Source organism: Macaca fascicularis, chromosome 7 (genome assembly GCF_037993035.2).
Source record: "Macaca fascicularis isolate 582-1 chromosome 7, T2T-MFA8v1.1".
NCBI classification, from domain to species: domain Eukaryota; kingdom Metazoa; phylum Chordata; class Mammalia; order Primates; family Cercopithecidae; genus Macaca; species Macaca fascicularis.
Window position 1 is genome coordinate 103,626,680 of NC_088381.1, and position 20,756 is coordinate 103,647,435.

The 20,756-nt window shown below is 41.4% G+C and overlaps 2 protein-coding genes and 1 pseudogene across 17 annotated transcripts in view; 2 read left to right on the top strand and 1 right to left on the bottom strand.

Annotated features, from left to right (window-relative positions):
* RALGAPA1 (Ral GTPase activating protein catalytic subunit alpha 1) overlaps window positions 1–5,145 on the bottom strand; it is a 275,782-nt gene extending 270,637 nt beyond the window's left edge. For 12 of the 13 annotated variants that reach the window (XM_073997236.1, XM_005561086.4, XM_065548726.1 and 9 more), the window contains exon 1: window positions 4,606–5,145. In XM_073997236.1, coding sequence (XP_073853337.1) covers window positions 4,606–4,711 — 106 coding nt within the window. In that variant the 5' untranslated portion in view covers window positions 4,712–5,145. Of the gene's footprint in view, window positions 1–421; window positions 550–4,605 lie in introns of all 13 variants that reach the window. The other variant, XM_065548720.2, reaches the window with a different exon arrangement.
* Window positions 5,146–15,379: 10,234 nt separating this feature from the next.
* On the top strand, window positions 15,380–15,780 carry LOC123574380 (nuclear transport factor 2 pseudogene; annotated as a pseudogene).
* Window positions 15,781–20,220: 4,440 nt separating this feature from the next.
* The window catches only part of BRMS1L (BRMS1 like transcriptional repressor), a 49,421-nt gene continuing 48,885 nt past the window's right edge, over window positions 20,221–20,756 (top strand). For all 4 annotated transcript variants that reach the window (XM_005561090.5, XM_005561089.4, XM_073997240.1 and 1 more), the window contains exon 1: window positions 20,221–20,508. Coding sequence is in view for 2 of the 4 variants with exons in the window: in XM_005561089.4 (XP_005561146.1) it covers window positions 20,367–20,508 (142 nt within the window). In the remaining 2 variants the exon portion in view is untranslated. The remainder of the gene's footprint in view (window positions 20,509–20,756) is intronic.

Here is a 20,756-nt window from a genome sequence, read left to right on the forward strand (position 1 = left end):
CACCTGGTTATTTTTAGTAGAGACGGGGTTTCACCATGTTGGCTGGGCTGGTCTCGAACTCCTGACCTCAAGTGAGCCACCTGCCTCGGCCTTCCAAAGTGCAGAGATTACAGGCATGAGTCACTGCACCTGGCCTAAAGAACTTTCAAAACTGAATTAAGAAAGCAAAAAACTTAATTAAAAAACATGTAAAAGATGTAAACACAAACTCATCAAAGAAGTTATACAATGGCAAACAAGTACAATAAAAAGATATCTGATGCCTGGCACAGTGGCTCACGCCCGCCTGTAATCCCAACATTTTGGGAGGCCAAGGTGGGCCGATCACCTGAGTTCAGGATTTCAAGACCAGCCTGGCCAACACAGCAAAACCCCATCTCTACTAAAAGTACAAAAATTAGCCAGGCATGGTGGTACCCACCTGTAATCCCAGCTACTTGGAGGCTGAGGCAGGAGAATTGCTTGAACCCAGGAGGTGGAGGGTGAGGTGAGCTGAGATCTCGCCACTGCACACTGCACTCCAGCTTGGGAGACAGGGCAAGACTCCATCTCAAAAAAAAAAAAAGAGATTTGGTATCAAGGAACTACTAATTATAACTAGTACACACTTAAGAGTGGCTGAGTGGCTGAAATTAAGACTGGCCATACTGATTGGTGCTGGTGGTGCATATGTGTAGGAACTGGAACTCTCATCATTGCTGGTGAGTATGTAAAATGGTGAAAAACAATTTGACCATCTCTTACAAAGCTAAATGTACAACTGCCATATGATCCGGACATTTCAATCCTAGGTATTTATCCAAGAGAAATAAAGCATAGGTCTTTCACAGCAGCTTTATTTGTAACAGCCAAGAACAACCCATATTTCCATCAACAGGTGAATGGATTTAAAAACTGTGAATAATGGCGGGTGCGATGGCTCACACCTATAATCCCAGCACTTTGGGAGGCTGAGGCAGGCGGATCATGAGGTCAGGAGTTCAAGACCAGCCTGACCAACATGGTGAAACCCTATCTCTACTAGAAATAAAAAAAAAAGGCCGGGCGCGGTGGCTCATGCCTGTAATCCCAGCACTTTGGGAGGCTGAGGCAGGTGGATTGCCTGAGCTCAGGAGTTCAAAACCAGCCTGGGCAACACAGTGAAACCCCATCTCTACTAAAATACAAAAAAAAAAAAAAAAAAAAATTAGCCTGGCATGGTGGCGCGGCGCCTGTAATCCCAGCTACTCAAGAGGCTGAGGCAGTGGTTGCAGTGAGCCAAGATCACGCCTGGGTGACAGAGTGAGACTCCATCTCAAAAAAAAAAACAGAAGAAATCAAACATAAAATGACCGTACAGGATAATTCCATTTATATACTGTATAATCCCATTTATATAAAACCCTAGATAATGCAAACTAATCTAGGGTGACAGCAGATTACTGGTTGCTCAGGAAAGGTGGGAGAGTGCAACTAGGATGGGAGAAAGATATTACAAAGGGGCATGAGAAAACTTTGGGAGTTTATACATACTTACATATATATATACACACACACACACACACACACACGCGCATATTTTTTTTCTTTTTTTTTTTTTTCTGAGAGGGAGTCTCGCTCTGTTGCCCACGCTGGAGTGCAGTAGCGTGATCTTGACTCACCACAACCTCCGCCTCTGGTGTTCACGCAATTCTCCTGCCTCAGCCTCCCAAGTAGCTGGGACTACAGGTGCGTGCCACTATGCCTGATTTTTAATAGAGACGGAGTTTCACTGTGTTGGCCAGGCTGGTCTTGAATTCCTGACGTCGTGATCCGCCCACCTCAGCCTCCCAAAGTACTGGGATTACAGGCGTGAGCTACGGCACCCAGCTGATTATACATATATTATCCTGATTGTCACTATCTATATATTGGATATTTTAAATCTTTGTTATTCGTGAGATATGCATATGTAAAAATTATTCAATTATGTACTTTAAATATGTGCAATTGACTATGTGCCAATTATACCTCAATAAAGCTGTCAGAATTATTTAACAATAAATAATATATTTTTAGCTAAATAAGCACTTATCTTTTTATTTTTACATCAAGAGGACAGAACTGTTAGCTTTAAAGTAAAACAAAACTAACATTTAGTCAATACCCACTACATGCCAAATATTATGTTAGCCAATTTACATGTGCTAATTTATAGTATCATTACCATTACTTGTAAAATGGGTGAGAGGGGGTAGGTAGAAAGGACAACAGCTTTAGAAACCAGACAAGGCTTTTTTTTCTGTTTTAAGAAAACCCTGACTTTAGTTTCTACAAATCAAGTATGTAATAATATCAATAAACATACCAGATTTAAATCTAAATCCTCAGAGTCAAGTTCTATAAATTTAACTTGGATTGTCCTACAGTGGGAACACATGCCAGGAAAAAAGTTTACAGCGGATATTTAAATTATGATTATGTTCTCATACATATGGATGCACTGAATCCTCCTATAAGTACTCTGAGTGAATGGCAGTTCTGTTTGGTCCCATATGAACTATGGGACCAAACAAAAATCAAAAGCCTGTGTAACTGGCAATACTCAGTTACTCTGCAAACTAGTTTCCTCATTGTGTTTACCTTATTTAAAACCTGTACCTTCTTCCAAAAAAGACTGAAATTGGCTTTTCCATCTGCAAAATCAAATACCTGACTGGCAGACCTCTAAAAGACACTAGTTTTTGTCATTCTACTTTGTCTCATTCCTTTTCTTAGAAATTACATTTCTTTGTACTTTGTTTGAAATAAGTGTATTTCAAACAAAATAACGACAACAATAAAAGACTTGTTTTGTTTTCAAACCAAGCAAGCTAAGTCCTACAAAATACCTTGTATGTGTGACCTCTCTCTTAATTTATCTTTTAATTTTCCATGTCTCCCAGACGGAAAAAAACTCTATGCCAAAAAAGTATATATAAATAATTCCTTAACCATTCTATAAATAAAGTATAGCCCTTAATTTAGGAAATCTCAATACTTTATTGGAACTCAACTTTATAGCTGTGCCGTTACCTAACCTACAGCTTATCCCAAGTAGGTGTCAAGCTCCATTAAGTGTTCAATTTCAAATTGCCATTACCTGTGGTCCCTCTCCTGCATTCACATATTAACTTTCTGTGTCCTATTCCCAGCTAAATCTTTATTTCAATGGCTTAATTCTCAAGTAGAATGAAAACAAAAAGATCACAATCTCCACTATATTTAGAAGCTTTATATTTTCTTGAAAACTGAGCTTTTTATAGCTCTAAACTGGATTAACTGCTTTCTTACTACTCCACTGGAATAAATACAATTTACTTGTGACAAAGATTAGCTGTCATAAATGTAGAAAGAGTAAAAAAAAACAAACTAGAGACACAAATCTGGGTTCCAGTTCTGACTCAGCCTCCTAGTAGCTGGCTGACTACTTGATGTTTCCAAACTTCAGCTTTTTTGTTTGTAAAAAATGGAGAATAATAATACCTACCTATAGAGTTACTGCAAGGATTATCATAATTTACGTGAAATCACTGTAAACAGTAAAGCATCATAGAAATGGGTAATATTGGTGGTATCCTGGTGGTATGAGTAAACAGTAGACTAGAGAAACATGTACCTCAAATAAGGGACTTACTTTTTTCACTAAATAAACATCACTTTCCAAAACAAATACGCATCAGGAAGACAGCTCGAGATAAACTCTGAACTAGGATTCAGGCATCTGGATGAATGCATCTTCTTCAGCCAGTTCTACCATTAACTCTACGTATCAACACAGGCAAAATAACTTTCCTTTTCATCTCAAATGTCTTCATCTAAAAAATCCATTTATTGGACCATAAGTTCCATAAGTATTATAACAACCCTTACCAGCCTACCAAATGACTAAGTATTCAAAAGAGTCGATTAACATTATATTCAAAACTTAGAGCACTGTTTGGTCTACCAGCAAAACAGAACTTAAGGGCAGACGACGGTACAAAAAAATTTTTTTTAATTAAATAAAAATAGAATTATATACAATTCTCGAGAAGCAAAGGATGAGATAAACTACCTATAATAGTTCTCCCTCTAAATGACTAGTGATGAACAAGGTGCATTAACAAAAGGGCGGGGTTCCTTCCCACAGCTTTTTGGGAACCACCCACTTCCCAAAGAGGTGTGACTGCTTCCTCCTTGTCTTCATCTGCCAAGAAACTTGAAAGATTAAGGTTTATATTGTCTGAGAAAGGATTTTATTTTTCTTTTTACTTGGGTGGGGTTGGCAGTAGTCATCTGGCAAACATATCCTATAAACACCATTATCCACAATGCCAGGTCTCCCCGCAAAGCCTTAAAGATCTAAGTTTTTACAGTAATACCAATTTTAAAAAATGAATTCAGACTATTAACTCAAAATTAGATATTCCTGCGTTAACCGTAATTAGTGCTGCCAACTGCCAAGTTTTCGCTTCTCCGAATTATTCACCCTCCCGCGTCTCCGCAGAGGCTACGATTTGCCCTCTCCTGCACCGCGCCAGGTCCCGAGGGAGAGTCCGCAGGGGCTCCCAGGAAAGGGAAGGCCGGGCAACCCAGGCCTCGGCGCTGCCACCCCTTGCTCCTCACCGATGACGATGCGCAGGTGCTTGAGGCGAGTCAGTGCGTCCTTCTTGGTGTCCAGCACCTTCTGGGTGGACTTCTTCACGTCCCCGTGCGGCTTCTTGGAGAACATCCTGCCGCTGCCACTGCCACTGCCACTGCCACAGCCGGCTCCCAGCCGGGTCCCGGCGGCAGAAAGTGGAGGGAGTGGGCGGGGAGGAGACTAGCCGAAGCGCCTCATTAGCTCCCCAGCCTTGCGGGCCAGGGCAGAGCCGACTCCTCCCCGATCCAGACCAGGGCCGCCACCTCCACCAGCCTCGCGCCGCGGCTCCAAGGCACCTCCGGCCCCGGCTCCAATATGGCGGATTCCTCTCCCGGCCCTGCACGGAGCGAGATAGACCCGGGCGGGCCGCCTGCAGCCGCCGCTCGTCTCCAGCGGCCGCCGCTCGCCGCCACAGGCCGGGGCCCCGGACCCAGAGCCACGGAGGTGGAGCTCTCGGCGGCAGCAGCACAACTCTCTCCCTGAGGCCCCCTTAAGGTTGAAGCTTCTTTAGCAGCTTACACCCTGCAGAGGCCGAAACGGAGACGAATGTAGTAGTGATGGGGTTTCACGACTCTGCCGTCGGTGGCGAACGGTGTCCGTGGCAACCGCCTTCTGACGTCAAGGGTTCTTGACGTCATGCCAGCATGAGATCACCCGTGGCACTCCCCGCCTTGGTTTCCTGTGTAGGCAGCCAAAGGAGAATCTCAAGAAAGGCAAGGAAGGTAGTTACTGCGTGCTCCATTGTAAGCAAAATGATAGTAATAAGAAAAGAGAAGTAATCTTTATTAAATATGTCCATGATTTATCTTTGAAAATGTGCATAAGTTGTTGTGGCCACCAGATCCTCTAGCAGAAAGATAAACGAAGCTAAAGTTGGGCAATTTATTCTGTCCTAAATCTATTACTAATATTTCCTGCACTATGTATGTGATTTTTTTCATATTTTTTCTGTTTGCTATATCATATCCCTGTTTTTTGCCGCAAACGACTTGACAACAGAAAGGCTTAAGCAGAGCTATCTAGGTTTTTAAAATAAAAGTAATCTTGCTTTCCTTTTTTTATTGTGCTTTTAAAAATCTTTTCCCTATCTGCACCCCACATAAAGATTAATATGTTGTCAGTTTTTCCTCTGCAAAGAAAAATTCAAGATTCTTACTGCATTGATGGAGTCATCTGAAGAATCTGCAATAACTGAAAAAAATCCGTGAAATTCTGAATGACATAAATTGAAATTTTTATTGGTACCTTTTTTTTTTTTTCTTTTTCTTTCCAGACAGGGTCTCTGTCGCCCAGGCTGAAGTGCAGTGGTGCGATCTTGGCACACTGAAGCCTCAGCCTCCCAGGCTCAGGTGATGCTCCCACCTCAGCCTACCGAGTAGCTGGGATCACAGGCGCGCGCCACCACATCCAGCTAATTTTTGTGTTTTTTGTAGAGACAGGGTTTCGCCATGTTGCCCAAACTGGTCTACAACTCCTAGACTCTAGTGATCCGCCCGCCTCAGCCTCCCAAACTGCTGGGATTACAGGCGTGAGGCCACTGCCCCGATCAGGAAACTTTCCTCCACAAAATAATTTGATGAAGAGTGAGTTTGCTTGTTTGAAGAACTGTTTCCTTCTTTATTCTCACCCATAGCAATAGACTTGTCCAATGAAATATGCGATTAACAGAAAAGTAACAAAATCAGCAAAGAGAGATGTAAGGCATTTGCCAGAATTATGTTAAAATATAGTACTTTGCTTAATGGTAGCTTGTTTCAACAACAATCCTATATTTTTTAAAGTACAAAAAATTTATTCAGTTTCTCCATGTATGGTTTGTTTGTATCATCAAACTTACAAACCATACAAGTTTTGAGGAAGCTTATAACATAATAGAAAAATAAGGGGATTGTTCAAGAGATTTTAGTTCTAGTTCCTCTTAGCACCAGTTTTCTTATTAATAAAATCAAAATAAGGTCTGTCCCTCACAGTTTCATGAAATTTAGGCTATAATACAGTGTTTTCAAGCATGATCTTTAGAATGACATAGACTTAAATTAGACATTCTGTTTTTTACTTGCAAGGATTTACTTGCTCTCGGGCCCTTGGCATGTAGTTCAGTCTCAGCCTCATTTTCCTCATTTGTAAACTACATCAGTGATTGTGATAATTAGGTGAGAAAAATATTGAAAGTTACTTCTATAATGACACATCTCATAACATTCCTTTCCTTCATAGAATTTAAGTAATTTGTGTAACTGTTTAAAGATTCACTCTTTCATGAGATTGTAAACTCCCTGAGGACAGAGACCATATAGATTTTGTCTAAAGTTGTATCCCAGTCTTCTTGCAAAGTGCTCTTTGCAAGATAGGCTCAATAAATATGTGTCAAATAGAAAAATGAATGTCACTTTCCCTTCCTTTCTTTTGCACAAGCACTCAGTAAATGTTTGGCAAATGAGTGACATAATTTTAGAGAATAAAAATGTAACATATCATTAATAATAATTATATGGCTGGCATACCTGAGAAAAAATGAAAACATCATTGCAAAACAAACTAGCATAATGTGATTTAGATATGGCACACCCATCCCACTGCCTGGTTTTCTCTTCCCATTGATTTAAATATTAAAATTCTTTGAAAGTATAAGTCTTCCCCACAGCAGACATAATTATCATGGAAATAAAACTCAGAAAATTACCTTTGAAATATTACTTGTGAGGGCTCGGCGCGGTGGCTCATGCCTGTAATCCCAGCACTTTGGGAGGCCGAGGCAGGCGGATCACAAGGTCAGGAGTTCAAGACCAGCCTGACCAACATGGTGAAACCCCATCTCTACCAAAAATACAAAAAAATTAGCCTGGCATGGTGGGGTGCACCTGAATTCCAGCCACTCAGGAGGCTGAGGAAGGAGATTTGCTTGAACCCAGGAGGTAGAGGTTGCAGTGAGCCAAGATTGTACCACTGAACTCCAGCCTGGGTGACAGAGCAAGACTCTGTCTAAAAAAATATATATATATATACACACACACACACGCATACACACACACATACACACACACATATATACACACAAACATATATATACACACATGTATATATACACACATATATATATAACATTCTGGACTCAAGCAATCCTCTCACCTCAGCCTCCCATGTAGTTGAGAACACAGGCACATGCCAAAAAGTCCAGCTAATTTTAAAAAAATTTTAGTAGAGGGCTGGGTGTGGTGGCTCATGCCTGTAATCCCAGTACTTTGGGAGGCCGAGGCAGGCGGATTACCTGAGGTCAGTATTTCAAGACCAGCCTGACCAACATGGAGAAACCCCTTCTCTATTAAAATTACAAAATTAGCTGGGAGTGGTGGTGCATGCCTGTAATCCCAGCTACTCGGGAGTCTGAGGCAGGAGAATCGCTTGAACCTGCGAGGCGGAGGTTGCAGTGAACTGAGATCGCGCCATTGCACTCCAGCCTGGGCAACAAGAGTGAAACTCCCACACACACACACACACACACACACACACAAATTTAGTAGAGACAAGGTCTCACTATTTTTCCCAAGCTGGTCTTTAACTCTTGGCCTCAATGGATCCCCCTGCCTCAGCTTCCCAAAGTGTTGGGATTACAGATTACAGGCATGAACCACCACGCCTGACCTACACCCAAATGTTTATAACAATTGTATTCCTAACTCCAAAAACGAGAAGCAACCAAGATATCTTTCAATAGTTAAATGAATAAACAAACTGTGGTACATCCATACAATGGAATATTATTCAGCAATAAAAGGAAATGAGTTCTTGAGCCACAAAAAGACATGTATGACATTTAAATGCATATTGCTAAGTGAAATAAGCCAGTCTGAAAAGGCTACATACTGTGTGATTCTAGTTATATGACATTCTGGAAAAGGCAATATTATAGCAATAGTAAAAAGATCAGTGGTTGCAAGCGGATTGAGGGGAGGTAGAAGAAGATTGAATAGGTGAAGGATGGGATATTTTTTAGGGTGGTGAAACTATTCTATTTTTTTTTTTTTTTTTTCTGAGACAGAGTCTCACTCTGTCACCCAGGCTAGAGTGCAGTGGCGCAATCTCGGCTCACTGCAACCTCCGCCTCCCAGGGGCTCACCACCACACTCAGCTAATTTGTTTGACTTTTAGTAAAGATTGGGTTTCGCCATGTTGCCCAGGCTGGTCTTGAACTCCTGGGCTCAAGCAATCCGCCTGCCTTGGCCTTCTAAAGTGCTGGGATTACAGGTGTGAGCCACCGTGCTCCACCCCCACCCATATACTTCAGATCATTTCTAGATTATTTTGAATACGTAATGCAATGTAAATGCTATGTAAATAGTTGGTATTCTGTTTTGTTTAGGGAATAATGACAAGAAAAAACATTTGTAGGTGTTCATTAGAGATGTAACCTTCCATTTTTTTTCTGATTCCTAGTTGGTGGAATTCACAGATGTAGCACTCATGGATATGGAGGGCCAACTGTACACATATGTTTACTAGCACATCTATATACACATACCTATAAATATTTCTGTATGTAACCATCTGTATCTGTATTAAGCTAAATGTGAATTAATACCTATGTGGTGCCTCAACTCTAATCCATTACTAGATGAATCATTCTACCCTCCTCCCTTTACTTATAAACTCCCACTCCAACAATAAGATACTTGGTTCCCACCATATACCAAACATTTACTTAATTATTTAATTGCAGTGTACATGTATAACAGTATCAGAATTGTTAACCTACTTTCCCATGAGAAACAACTTTATTAACTAGAGTACAGTGCATATGTATATTTTCTTTTGCCTTTAGTCTTACAGATTCCACTCATTCCCAAATAAGTACCTTTTTCTACACCTTCTTTAGTGAGGTTGTTTCATACATTATAATACAGTTTGATTATTTTGTCACATTTTGTGTTCCAGCCAGGATCCTCTGACTCTTAAATGATTTCTTTTAATATGCATACATTAAGGTTCATTCTATATGCTATGAAATAGTTCTATGATTATTGGCAAATGCATCGGGTCATGTATCCACAATTACAGTATCATATAGAATAGTTTCTGCCTGGGCGTGGTGGCTCATGCCTGTAATCCTAGCACTTCAGGAGGCCAAGGCAGGCAAATCACTTGAGGTCAGGAGCTCGAGACCAGCCTGCCCAACGTGGTGAAAACCCAGCTATTCAGGAGGCTGAGGCAGGAGAATTGCTTGAACTTGGGAGGTGGTGGAGGTTGCAGTGAGACGAGATCATGCCACTGCACCCCAGCCTGGGCGAGAGTGAGACTCCATCTCAAAAAAATATATATTTTGTATTTAAATTTTTAAAATTTCCCCTAGACTACTCAGCAGAAAAAAAAAAAAATCTATTTTTTTTCTATCACAAAAAATATTTGGTGAGAAAAGTGTTATTGCTTTTTTTTTTTTTTTTTTGCAAATTTGCTTATAGTTTGGCTTAATTAAAGACAGCTGGATTCTTACATACGCTATTCTTTTTTGGTAGAAATATATGAAGATAATCTGGCTTCCTATGTATACGTAATTGGTAAAAAGAGTGTTTTAATATCTTTTTCAGATAACTGTTGACACTACAATAAAAGGCAACAAGTGGTAGTTTTTAAAATTCCAACTTTTATCTTAGATTCAGGGGGCACATGTGCAGGTTTGTTACATGGGTATACTGCGTGATGCTGAGGTTTGGGGTACAATTGTATCCATCACGCAGGGAAAGAGTATAGTACGTGATAGTTTTTCAACCCTTTCTCCGCTCCCTGCTGCCACCTTCTGGTAGTCTCCAGTGTCTGGCATAAAGATTATGCCCACGTGTACCCAACGTCAAGCTCCCAGCAAGAGGTAGTTTCTTAAAGATGAGTTGCAGTACGGAATATGAAAGCCTATCAGTAAACATTTTGTACTCCTTACATTAAAGTCTTGTGCTTTGAATAGATCTTTCACCTATACATGATTTTGTAACATTATGCATTCATCAAAATAATTGTTTGCTGACTTACACAGATCTTTAAAATGCTAACACATTACATTAAATAACATTAAAAAAAAACCTCACATACATCAGAAAGCCTTTAAGTATTGGAAAGTTTTCATACTCACAATGGTTGGTAAAAGTTTTTCAAATTTCTGATTTTTTAGTTAGAAGCTTAAATTTTATCCTTGGTAACAAATAATGTCAATTGTTCTCCTAAAATGACAGGCGCATTCTATTTATTTTTGCCAATATGCCAAATACCCATGTCTGAATTACTGTAGTTTGTTTATCACTACTTTCATGTAAAAATGTCATTTTCTGAATAAAGTCGCTAGGTCAGTTCACAACTCAATTGCACAATTTTCTTTTATTAAGACCACCATTGTATTTTAGTATGCAGCATTAGTCCTTGCTCCTTATAAAATTCTAAACATTACGTACACATAGTTTCTGTATTTTCTGTGACAAAATGAGCATATAAAGAGCAACTGCTTCATCAAGGACAGTTTTAAGTGAAACTGGCTTTTCATTTTTACTGTGTGTGACAATGAAGAATACAATGAATATCAGTACAGTTTGGTACCACTGCCTTCATGCTAAGGGACCAGCTATTTCACCCATCATTGCTTTTGCACATCAGTGCCAATGTCAATATGTTTTGTAATATCTTTCTATGCACAATTCTCGGCTCACTGCAGCCTCAACCTCCCAGGCTCAATTGAATCTCCCACCTCAGCCTGCTGAGTAGCTGTTACTATGGGCATGCACTACCACACCTGGCTAATTTTTGTATTTTTTGTAGAGATGGGGTCTCACCATGCTGTCTAGGCTGGTCTTAAGCTCCTGGGTACTCTAGCCATCCACCTGCCTTGGCCTCCCAAAGTGCTGGGTACAGGCGTGAGCCACTGTGCCTGACCACATCTTTCTGTTGTAATTGCATTGATCATGATTTATTGTGTTCAGTTATCTTTTGATATTTAATTTTTAAAGAAAGCAAGTAACATTCACAGACAAGTCAAGAAGCATTAAATGAAATATGATTTATTATGAACAGAGAGCTGAAAATCATACACAGTGAGTATAAAACTCAAGCAAAATATGTCAAGGAGATTTCTTGAAGCAATGACTGCTGATATTATTTAGTAGCATAAGGAAATGACTCAAATATGGAGACAAGTAAACTATATTTTAATCTTCTCTCTCATGCCCCAAATTTAATTTACTATCAAGTTTTGTCAATCTTACCTCCCAAATATCTCAAATTTGTCTATTTTGTTTCCCCTACACAGCCTCTACCTGTCTAAGCTGTCAGAATATTTTATCACAGTATCTGATTGATATTGAGATAAAGTATCATTTTCTACTAAGCAACCAGTCATCTTTTTATAAGATCTAATCTCAAATCAATGTAATTTTATCACTAATCTAATCTTATCTTCTCTTCTTAGGAACTCCCCAATAATATCCACTGTATTTAGGATTTTAAAAAAATTCTAATTTCCTTACCATAACTTATCAAGCCTTTGCTTATCTCATCAATCTTACCTTGTATCTCTTTCATTCTTGAACATTAATAACCATCCACAGTAGTCTCTTTATTCCTCAAACATGAATATGCCAAGTGTTTTTCTAATTCAGGACCTTCAATATACTATTCTCTCAGCTTATAATGTCCCTCCTCTCATTCCAATCTGGGCTAACTCCTACTCATCTCTCAGGTCTTAGCTGAAATATTACTACTTTAGAGAAGCCTTACCTGCCATCCACTCCCAGTCTCAATTGGGTCTCTGTATTATGCTCTCATAACACCATCAGACAGCATACCTCAGTTTGTAAAGCTGCTTAATATTTATCTCTCTACTTTTCCCTAAGTTCTATGAAGTAATAAGCTGTGTCTCATTTGTTCACCAATGAATCTATTGAATCCAGAACAGTACTTCAGGTTAAATACAAATTATAGGAGGCTATTGTTTTGGACTAAGTTCCTGTACTAGGCCCCCACAGATCAGACTAAGAATCAAAATGGAGTCACCCACAATAAAGTTTCACATCACCAAACCTAAACTAGGTTGTTAATCTTGCCTTCCAAGAATTGAGAGAGAGATATGAGGGGGTATTCAAAAAGTTCATTAAAAATGTGTATTATAAACAAACAAACAAACAAACAAAACTGGCTGAGCGCAGTGGCTCACACCTGTAGTCCCAGCACTTTGGGAGGCTGAGGCAGGTGAATGGCTTGAGCCCAGGAGTCAAGACCAGCCTGGGCAACATGGTGAGACATGTTGTCCATGGCTAATACAAAAATTAGCCGGGCATGGTGGCACGTGCCTGTAGTCCCAGCTACTTGGGGGGCTGAGGTGGGAAGATTGCTTGAGCTCGGATGGCAGAGCTTGCAGTGAGCTGTGATCACGCCACTGCACTCCAAGCTAGGCAACAGAGGGAGACCCTATCTCATCAAACAAACAAACAAACAAACCAAAGAAAAATCCCAAAACTATAGATGTCAATTTTTTTTCAACAAAATAAGCTTATATTAACTTGTTATAACATGTCTGAACAGAATCTAGTTTGAGGCACTGAGAAGAATAAAACATCAGTTTGTAAAGAGCCCCTATCAGAGCAATGTGAATTCTGCTAAAGTTGAAGCAAGAACAAACACCAAATTTATGATGAAGCTTGGATGGAAGGATAGTGAACTCACTGATGCTTTACAAGAAGTGTATGGGGATGATGCTCCAAATAAATCAGCAGTTTACAAACAGAATACTTATTTTAAAAAGGGACAAGATGATGTTGAAGATGAAGCCCACAGCATTAGACCATCCACATCAATTTGGGAGGAAAAAGTTAATCTTGGTCATGCCCTGATTGAAGAGGTCTGATGATTAACAGCACAAATGATAGCCAACACCATAAACATCTCAATTGATTCAGCTTGCAATTTTTTTTTTTTTTTTTTTTTTGAGACAGAGCCTTGCTCTGTCACCCAAGTTGGAGTGTGGTGGTGTAATCTTGACTCACTGCAACCTCTGCCTCCTGGGTTCAAGCAATTCTCGTGCCTCCACCTTCCAAGTAGCTGGGACCACAGGCGTGCGCCACCATGCTCAGCTACTTCTTGTATTTTTGGAAGAAACAGGGTTTCACCATGTTGACCAGGCTGGTCTTAAACTCCTTGGCTCAAGTGATCTGCCCCCTTCAGCCTCCCAAAGTACTGGGTTTACCAGCATGAACCACTGAGCCTGGGGGATTGTTTCATTCTTAAAAAATTGGAATCACAGTTTCATGTAGTTGGAATAATTATAAGTTGGTCTCATCTAGTTGTCAGTGTAGGTCCTAAAGCCCCTTTAGTTTGAATGATGAGAATATTTATCCTGATTCGATATTAGCTATTAGTAGCAGCCTCTGGTGTCCTTTGTTTTTCCAACTCCTAGCATTTGGCCTGAGTCCCTCAGTAGACAAAGTTTATGGATTGTGTAGCTGATGTCTCTGCCCCACCATGTGGTGGAGCTGGAATTACATTTGCTTTATTTCAGAAGCTGGGTCTGCTGATTAAAAACAAGCACAAGGAATATAATGAAGGTAAATCAGAGTAAAACCTGGAATTCGAACTGCTTCCTTATACCTACTTTATTCCAAACAAAGATGAAATTAAAAATTTTATAAACACATATTTTAATATTTCCTTCCTGCCCCCCAGGATACAGTTCTTGAATATACCCCTCCCACTTTGGAGACACTGACCTAGAGAAATTCTCACAATTATGCCTGAAGAAAAGGTGCACACAACAATGTTCAAGGCTGGGCACGGTGGCTCACCCCTGTAATCCCAGCACTTTGGGAGGCTGAAGTGGGCGGATCACCTGAGGTCAGGAGTTCGAGACCAGCCTGACCAACATGGTGAAACCCCATTTCTACCAAAAATACAAAAGTAGCTGGGCATGGTGGTGGGCGCCTGTAATCCCAGCCGCCTGGGAGGCTGACACAGGAGAATTGCTTGAACCTGGGAGGTGGAGGTTGCAGTGAGCCGAGATGGTGCCATTGCATTCTAGCCTGGGCAAGAAGAGTGAAACTCTGTCTAAAAACAAAAACAAACAAACAAAAAAATGCAATGTTCACCGAGGCAACTATTTTATTTATTTATTTATTTTTTAAAGACAGGGGCTTACTCTGTCTGTCACTCAGGCTGGAGTGAAGTGGCACAATCACAGCTCACTGGAGCCTGGACCTCCCAGGCTCAAGCCATCTTCCTACCTCACCTCCCAAGTAGGTGGGACTACAGGCATGCACCACCACACCCTGCTAATTTTTGTATTTTTTGTTGAGACAGGGTTTCACCATGTTGCCCAGGCCGGTCTCCAACTTCCAATCTCAAGCGATCCGCCTGCCTCAGCCTGCCAAAGTGCTGGCACTACAGGCGTGAGCCACTGTGCTGGGTCTGAGACAACTGTTTTTAATAGTGAAATAATTGGGAGCAGCCTCCCTGTCCATTAATAGGTAAATGGGTAATCTGTAATATTCATTCAGTAGAATATATTTACTAAATTTAACACGTTATGGCAGGTAAAAATAACTGGATGACAGCTACCTGAATCACAATGGGTAAATCTCAAAAACATCACTGAGGAGAAAGTCAAGTTGTAGCATATGTAATGCATGAGACCACTTAAAAATATGAGCACTTTGAGACCATGCTGGGTTGCTGCCGCCGCTGCAGCCATCATGCCAGTCCCTCGGGTCTCTCTGTGAGGTCGGGTGACGCTCCAGAATGGGAGACAAGCCAATATGGAAGCAGATTGGATCCAATCTAATGTGGAATAAAATTCCACATTACTACCAGTTATTTGATAACGATAGAACCCAACTAGGTACAACTTACATTGACATATCATGCCTTAAGTGGGCAGGACAACAGTTCCAGGGGAAAGCTCCCATTGTGGAGAAGCTGTCTAGCCTTCCGTTCCAGAAAATCCAGCACAGCATGACTGCGCAGGACCATCAGCCCACGCCACATAGCTGCATCATCAGCACGGTTGTGGGCCAGCTTAAGGCAGATGAAGACCCCCATCATGGGGTTCCACCAGATGTTCCTATTAAAGAACATCAACAATGCTTGGGTTTGCACCAATGACGTGTTTAGGCTCGCCCTGCACAACTTCGGCTGACCTCCTCTCAGCAGGCACTCACGTTGTTTCTTCCTCCCTCCTCTGTCCAGTGCTATTCCCACTCCTCCAGATGCTCCAAATATCACGCACAAATGAGCAGGGCCGCGGTGGGAGTGGGCGCAGTGCGCTGCCGCCGCCGAGGTGTTGTGCATGATGTCTGGACGCTAGACTAGTTCCATCTGAGGAGAGAAGTTTGTGTTGTACCAGCGCATGCCTTGGAAAGACTTAAGTAATGCAAAAGGTTGTCCTTTTTTTTTTTTTTTTTTTTAATCTACTGACAAGTTGCTCTAGTAACCCAAAGAAGTGAAGAGAAAGAAGCTGCCTCACCGCCCAGACATTGATTTGTTCAGATGTTTCAATGCCTCGTGGTACAATAAAACCACAAAGTTTTTCTAAAATAAAAAATAGTAACAATAAATAAATAAAGAAATAAAATAAAAATATGAGCACTTTAAACAGGCCAAACAATACTATACATTATTTTTGGATACATATGCAAAAATAGTATGCATAGATGCATGGGTAACCAAAAGCACATGGTAACCAAAAACCAGATAATGATTACTCTGGAAAGGGAAGGAGAGAATTAGGATTGAGAAGCATCGGAAGCAAATGTAAAATGCTAAGATTTGACAGAGCTGAGAGGTAGGTACTGTGTTACATATGCAATGTTTTGAATACCGTTCTCTGTGTTTAAATATTTATGACTTAAAATATTACACAAAACAGACTAGAAAAAAAGTATACCCCAAAGAAGATAGGGGAGGAAAACTACAAGGAAAATGCCAACATTACTATGTGTCTACTTTGTACCAGAGCAAACCCAGTAGGAGATGGAGTGCTATGAGATTACCTACCAAGAATTATGATAGGCGTGTTACTGGAGAGAGAGAATGACACTGAGCCAGGAGCTAAATTCTTCAGAACGTGAGAGGGAGTGACCCTGGGGTATATAGATGACACCCACATATATACTGTGTGGTATATCCTGATGACAAACTGGCAGATTTTAGGCAAGAGGGAAGCAGGAGCCTCTGGATGAAAAAAGAACGAGGAGCATATCTACTCCATGACAAGGCTCAGGAGGAGGAGGAGGGTACAAAGGAAGCAAGGTCCTAAGGGAGAGCCATATTTCCTTTAGAACAAGAATATTGAGGGAATAGTTCAGGGAAGAGAATGAAGATATAGGAGATTTTGATGATGACTGGCTATGAGTTTCAGAGCTCTACAAATATGTAAATATGGATGGATTAATAACAAGTGAGACTTAAAATATATCTAATGTTTGTATAGGCTGTATGTAAAATGTGAAGTGCTACATAAATGTAAGGCATCCTGGACCTCCCAACTGCATAATAATAATAATAATATAATAATTATCATTATTACCCTTTTAACTACCTTGATTAAGGAAACTTCATTCTGCTTCCATGACATTATTTTATTTTGTATTTTCTAAATCAACAAAATTATTTTTTAGCCTTATTAACTTTTCCCTGTTACGGTTCTTCTCACATTCCCTAAGCATCTTTTCTAAAATCTGTTTGAGAAGATGAGAGAAACTCTTACCTTAGGCAAAATACTCTCATGCAACTCTAATTGCATACTCTCCTATTATTCTGTCTGCCTTAAAAATAAACTTAATGATGACAGGAATTTTAGAGCTGGAAGAGAACTTAAAGTTAACACACTGCAAACTTCTTATTTTACAACAGATCAGAGATTATGTGGTTTGCCAAACTGTATCAGTTGGTTACTAGGAGAAGGAGGGCAAGAACCCATGCCTCCTCCTTTCCACCTTCCCTCTGTTTTTCCTGGAACAGCAGAAACAGCAACCACGAGAGGCGCACTGTATGCCAGTGGTTGCACACAGATTCTTATGTCAGACTACTCAAGTTTAAATCCTAGATCTGTTACATAGTAGCAGTGTGACTTTGGCCAAGTACTATAACTGCTCTGTGCCTCGGTTTTTTCATCTATAAAATGTAGGGCATAATAGTATCGACTTTACAGGATTGTTATGAGGATTCAGTGAATTAATGTACTTAAAGCACATAACACACTTGGCACATTGAGTCACCATAAATCTAATTGTTATGATTTAGCACACACTCTGATAGCTGCTGATATAACAAATATTTAGAGGCCGGGGATTTTACCCACAGCTGTTTTTGTTTGATCTGAAGTTTAAAGAACACAAAACAAAACAAAAAACATCACTTGAGATAATGTTTATAGTTCTAGATATTTCACATAGAGATCCAAATTTCTGGTTTCTCTTTGAAATCAGGTCTGACATCAGTAGGCCAAAATTCTCAGGTAGTAACAATTGGCTGGGGCCAAAAGCAGCTGCCCCCTTTAATCGGTACCACTCATGTAAGGCTTACATCTTGTAACTTGACCTGCCTGACTACCGCATGCCTTTGTATTTGCATTTCAGATTAAGACAGCCTCTGCTCTCAAGGAACTCACAATCCAACAGGTGAGATGCATTTGCTAAACAATTTACAATATATTGTGATAGGAACAAGTATAAACTTGCAAATTTCAAAATACAGCAGTCACCTGAAGGAACAGGAGTGCCTTGAATGGTAGAGGTGCTGATGGTGACGTGTGTTGTCTAAAAAGTGGCTTTGAAAAAGAAAAGGAGAGGAACAGGGTTGTAAAGGAAATAGAATGTGCAAAGACATTGAAATGAGAAACAGCTTGTGTGTTTAGAAACTATAAGGAGTTCAATTTTGGAGAATACTGTACAACGAGAAAGGGAGAAGTAGGCTGACACTAAATATAATACACACCCCTTATTTTGTATTTTACTCTGTAAGAGATGTGTAGAACTTAAAAGTTTTCTGTCATTAAATTACAAATCTAGGTCGGGCACAGTGGCTCATACCTGGGAATCTCAGTGCTTTGGGAGGCTGAGGCGGACAGATTGCTTGAGACTAGAGTTCGAGACCAGCCTGGGCTAGACCCTGTCATTAAAAAAAAAAAGAAAATATTAGCTGGGCATGGTGGCATGTGCCTGTGGTCTCAGGTATTTGGGAGGCTGAGGCGAGATGATCGCTTGTGCCCAGAAATTTGAGGTTGCTACTGCACTCCAGCTTGGGCCACAGACCCATATCCTATCTCTAAATAAATAGATAGATAACTAAAGAAAATTGCAAATTTAACTTCATATCTTTGGCCCTTGTCTTTGAGAATGCAGTGCTATACAATCCACAATATTCTATGAACTTTTTTTTTTTTCTCTTTGAGACAGGAGACAGGGTCTCACTCTGTCACCTAGGCTGGAGTGCAGTGGTGTGATGTCAGCTCACTGCAACCTTGACCTCCTGTGTTCAAGCGATTCTCTCACCTCAGCCTCTGGAGATTGGGTTTCACCATGTTGGCCAGGCTGGTCTCGAACTCCTGACCTCAAGTGATCTGCTTGCCTCGGCCTCCTAAAGTGTGGGGACTACAGGCGTTAGCCACCCTGCCGGCCTGTACTATTTTTCAATAGCAAATTGCCACTTCAAGAAGAAACCCTGTCGTTATAAGGGGTAAAATATAGTTTTAAGATTGGTCTGCAAATGAAGTTTCCTTATCTGTAAAATGGGAATAACAATGACACCTAACTCAGGGCTATTAAAGTGAGACTTAAACTCACTAAACTCATGTAAAGAGCTTACCAAGATACCTGATACAGAGGATAAGTGGTCAGTTAATGAGTCACTGATTCTTCCTTGTCTATGTACCCTTTTTTTGAGAAAGTACATCTCACTAAGTATGTATTTTTCATTGAAAACTAAAGTTAAATCAGGACTGATGACATTTTGCGACTGCATCTGGTAAAAAATAAATGCAAAAAATACTAGATTGAAAATGCCAATATAAAACTTACTTTCCGTATTGTAAAAGTTTCAAGAATAAAGATTTTTGCGCAACATAGAAACTGCAAGTTATCGTCTATAGTTAATAATTAAATAAAACAGTTTATTAGTGGTAGGTAATAAAGGTACTTAGTAAAAGAGACGGTTCTCCAGGTCCCCCGGCTCAATGAGCAGGCAAAGATTCTTTCAGGCAAAAGACACTTTCACATCTGACAGTAACATCTCGGATAGTCAGGCAGGTCAAACAATCACTTGGCGGGAAATAGATAAATACACACTAAATTCGCACAATCTGTTTCTGTTTAGTTTATAAACTGCGATCCAGAGGGTCAGCTTTCGTGCCTTGTGGGACTTGAAGTCCAGAAAGAAGAAGTGATCAGGGCTGCCGAGGCATGGAAGGGTGCAGCCCCTGCAGGTCTGAGCCCTACGAACCACAACTCCCGGCAAGCATCGGAAGGCCTCGTCGTAATTACGGACAACCAATCGTACCAGAGCAGGGCAAGCCCCGCCCTCTGGCTCGGTGGACCGCCTCCGCCAATGGCAGAGCTCCCATCGCAGAGCCTGCGGGTTAGGTTGTGAGGCCCGGGCCGGGGGCGGGGAGGAGCCAAGGGGGCGAGCAGGCTCGGCCGCTGGGTGGGTCGGGGCGTTCCGCGCGCCCTTCATTGAAGCGGCGGTGGCCGGGCTGGGCGCCGGGAGTGGGAAGCGACGGCGCGGCTTGAAAATGCCGGTCCATTCCCGAGGGGATAAGAAGGAGACCAACCATCACGATGAGATGGAGGTGGACTACGCCGAAAATGAGGGGAGCAGCTCCGAGGACGAGGACACTGAGAGTTCGTCGGTCTCCGAGGATGGAGATAGCTCAGGTGCGCGACCCAGCAGGGCTGGGACCCTGAGTCCCCGCGCCCAGCGCGCGACAGGCCGCTCTCTGCACGCCAGGCGGCTGCGTCCTGCTGGGAAAGCGGGGCGGGGACAGAGGGAAGGGGCGGAGACTGGCTCTGGGCCCTGGGCTGCACCCGGTCCGGTCGCTGGGCGCTGTCTGGCTCATGATGGGTCTCGGCGGCGGGGCGGGGCGGGGCGGGCCTGGGCTTGCCCAGCTCCCGAACGCGGCGCA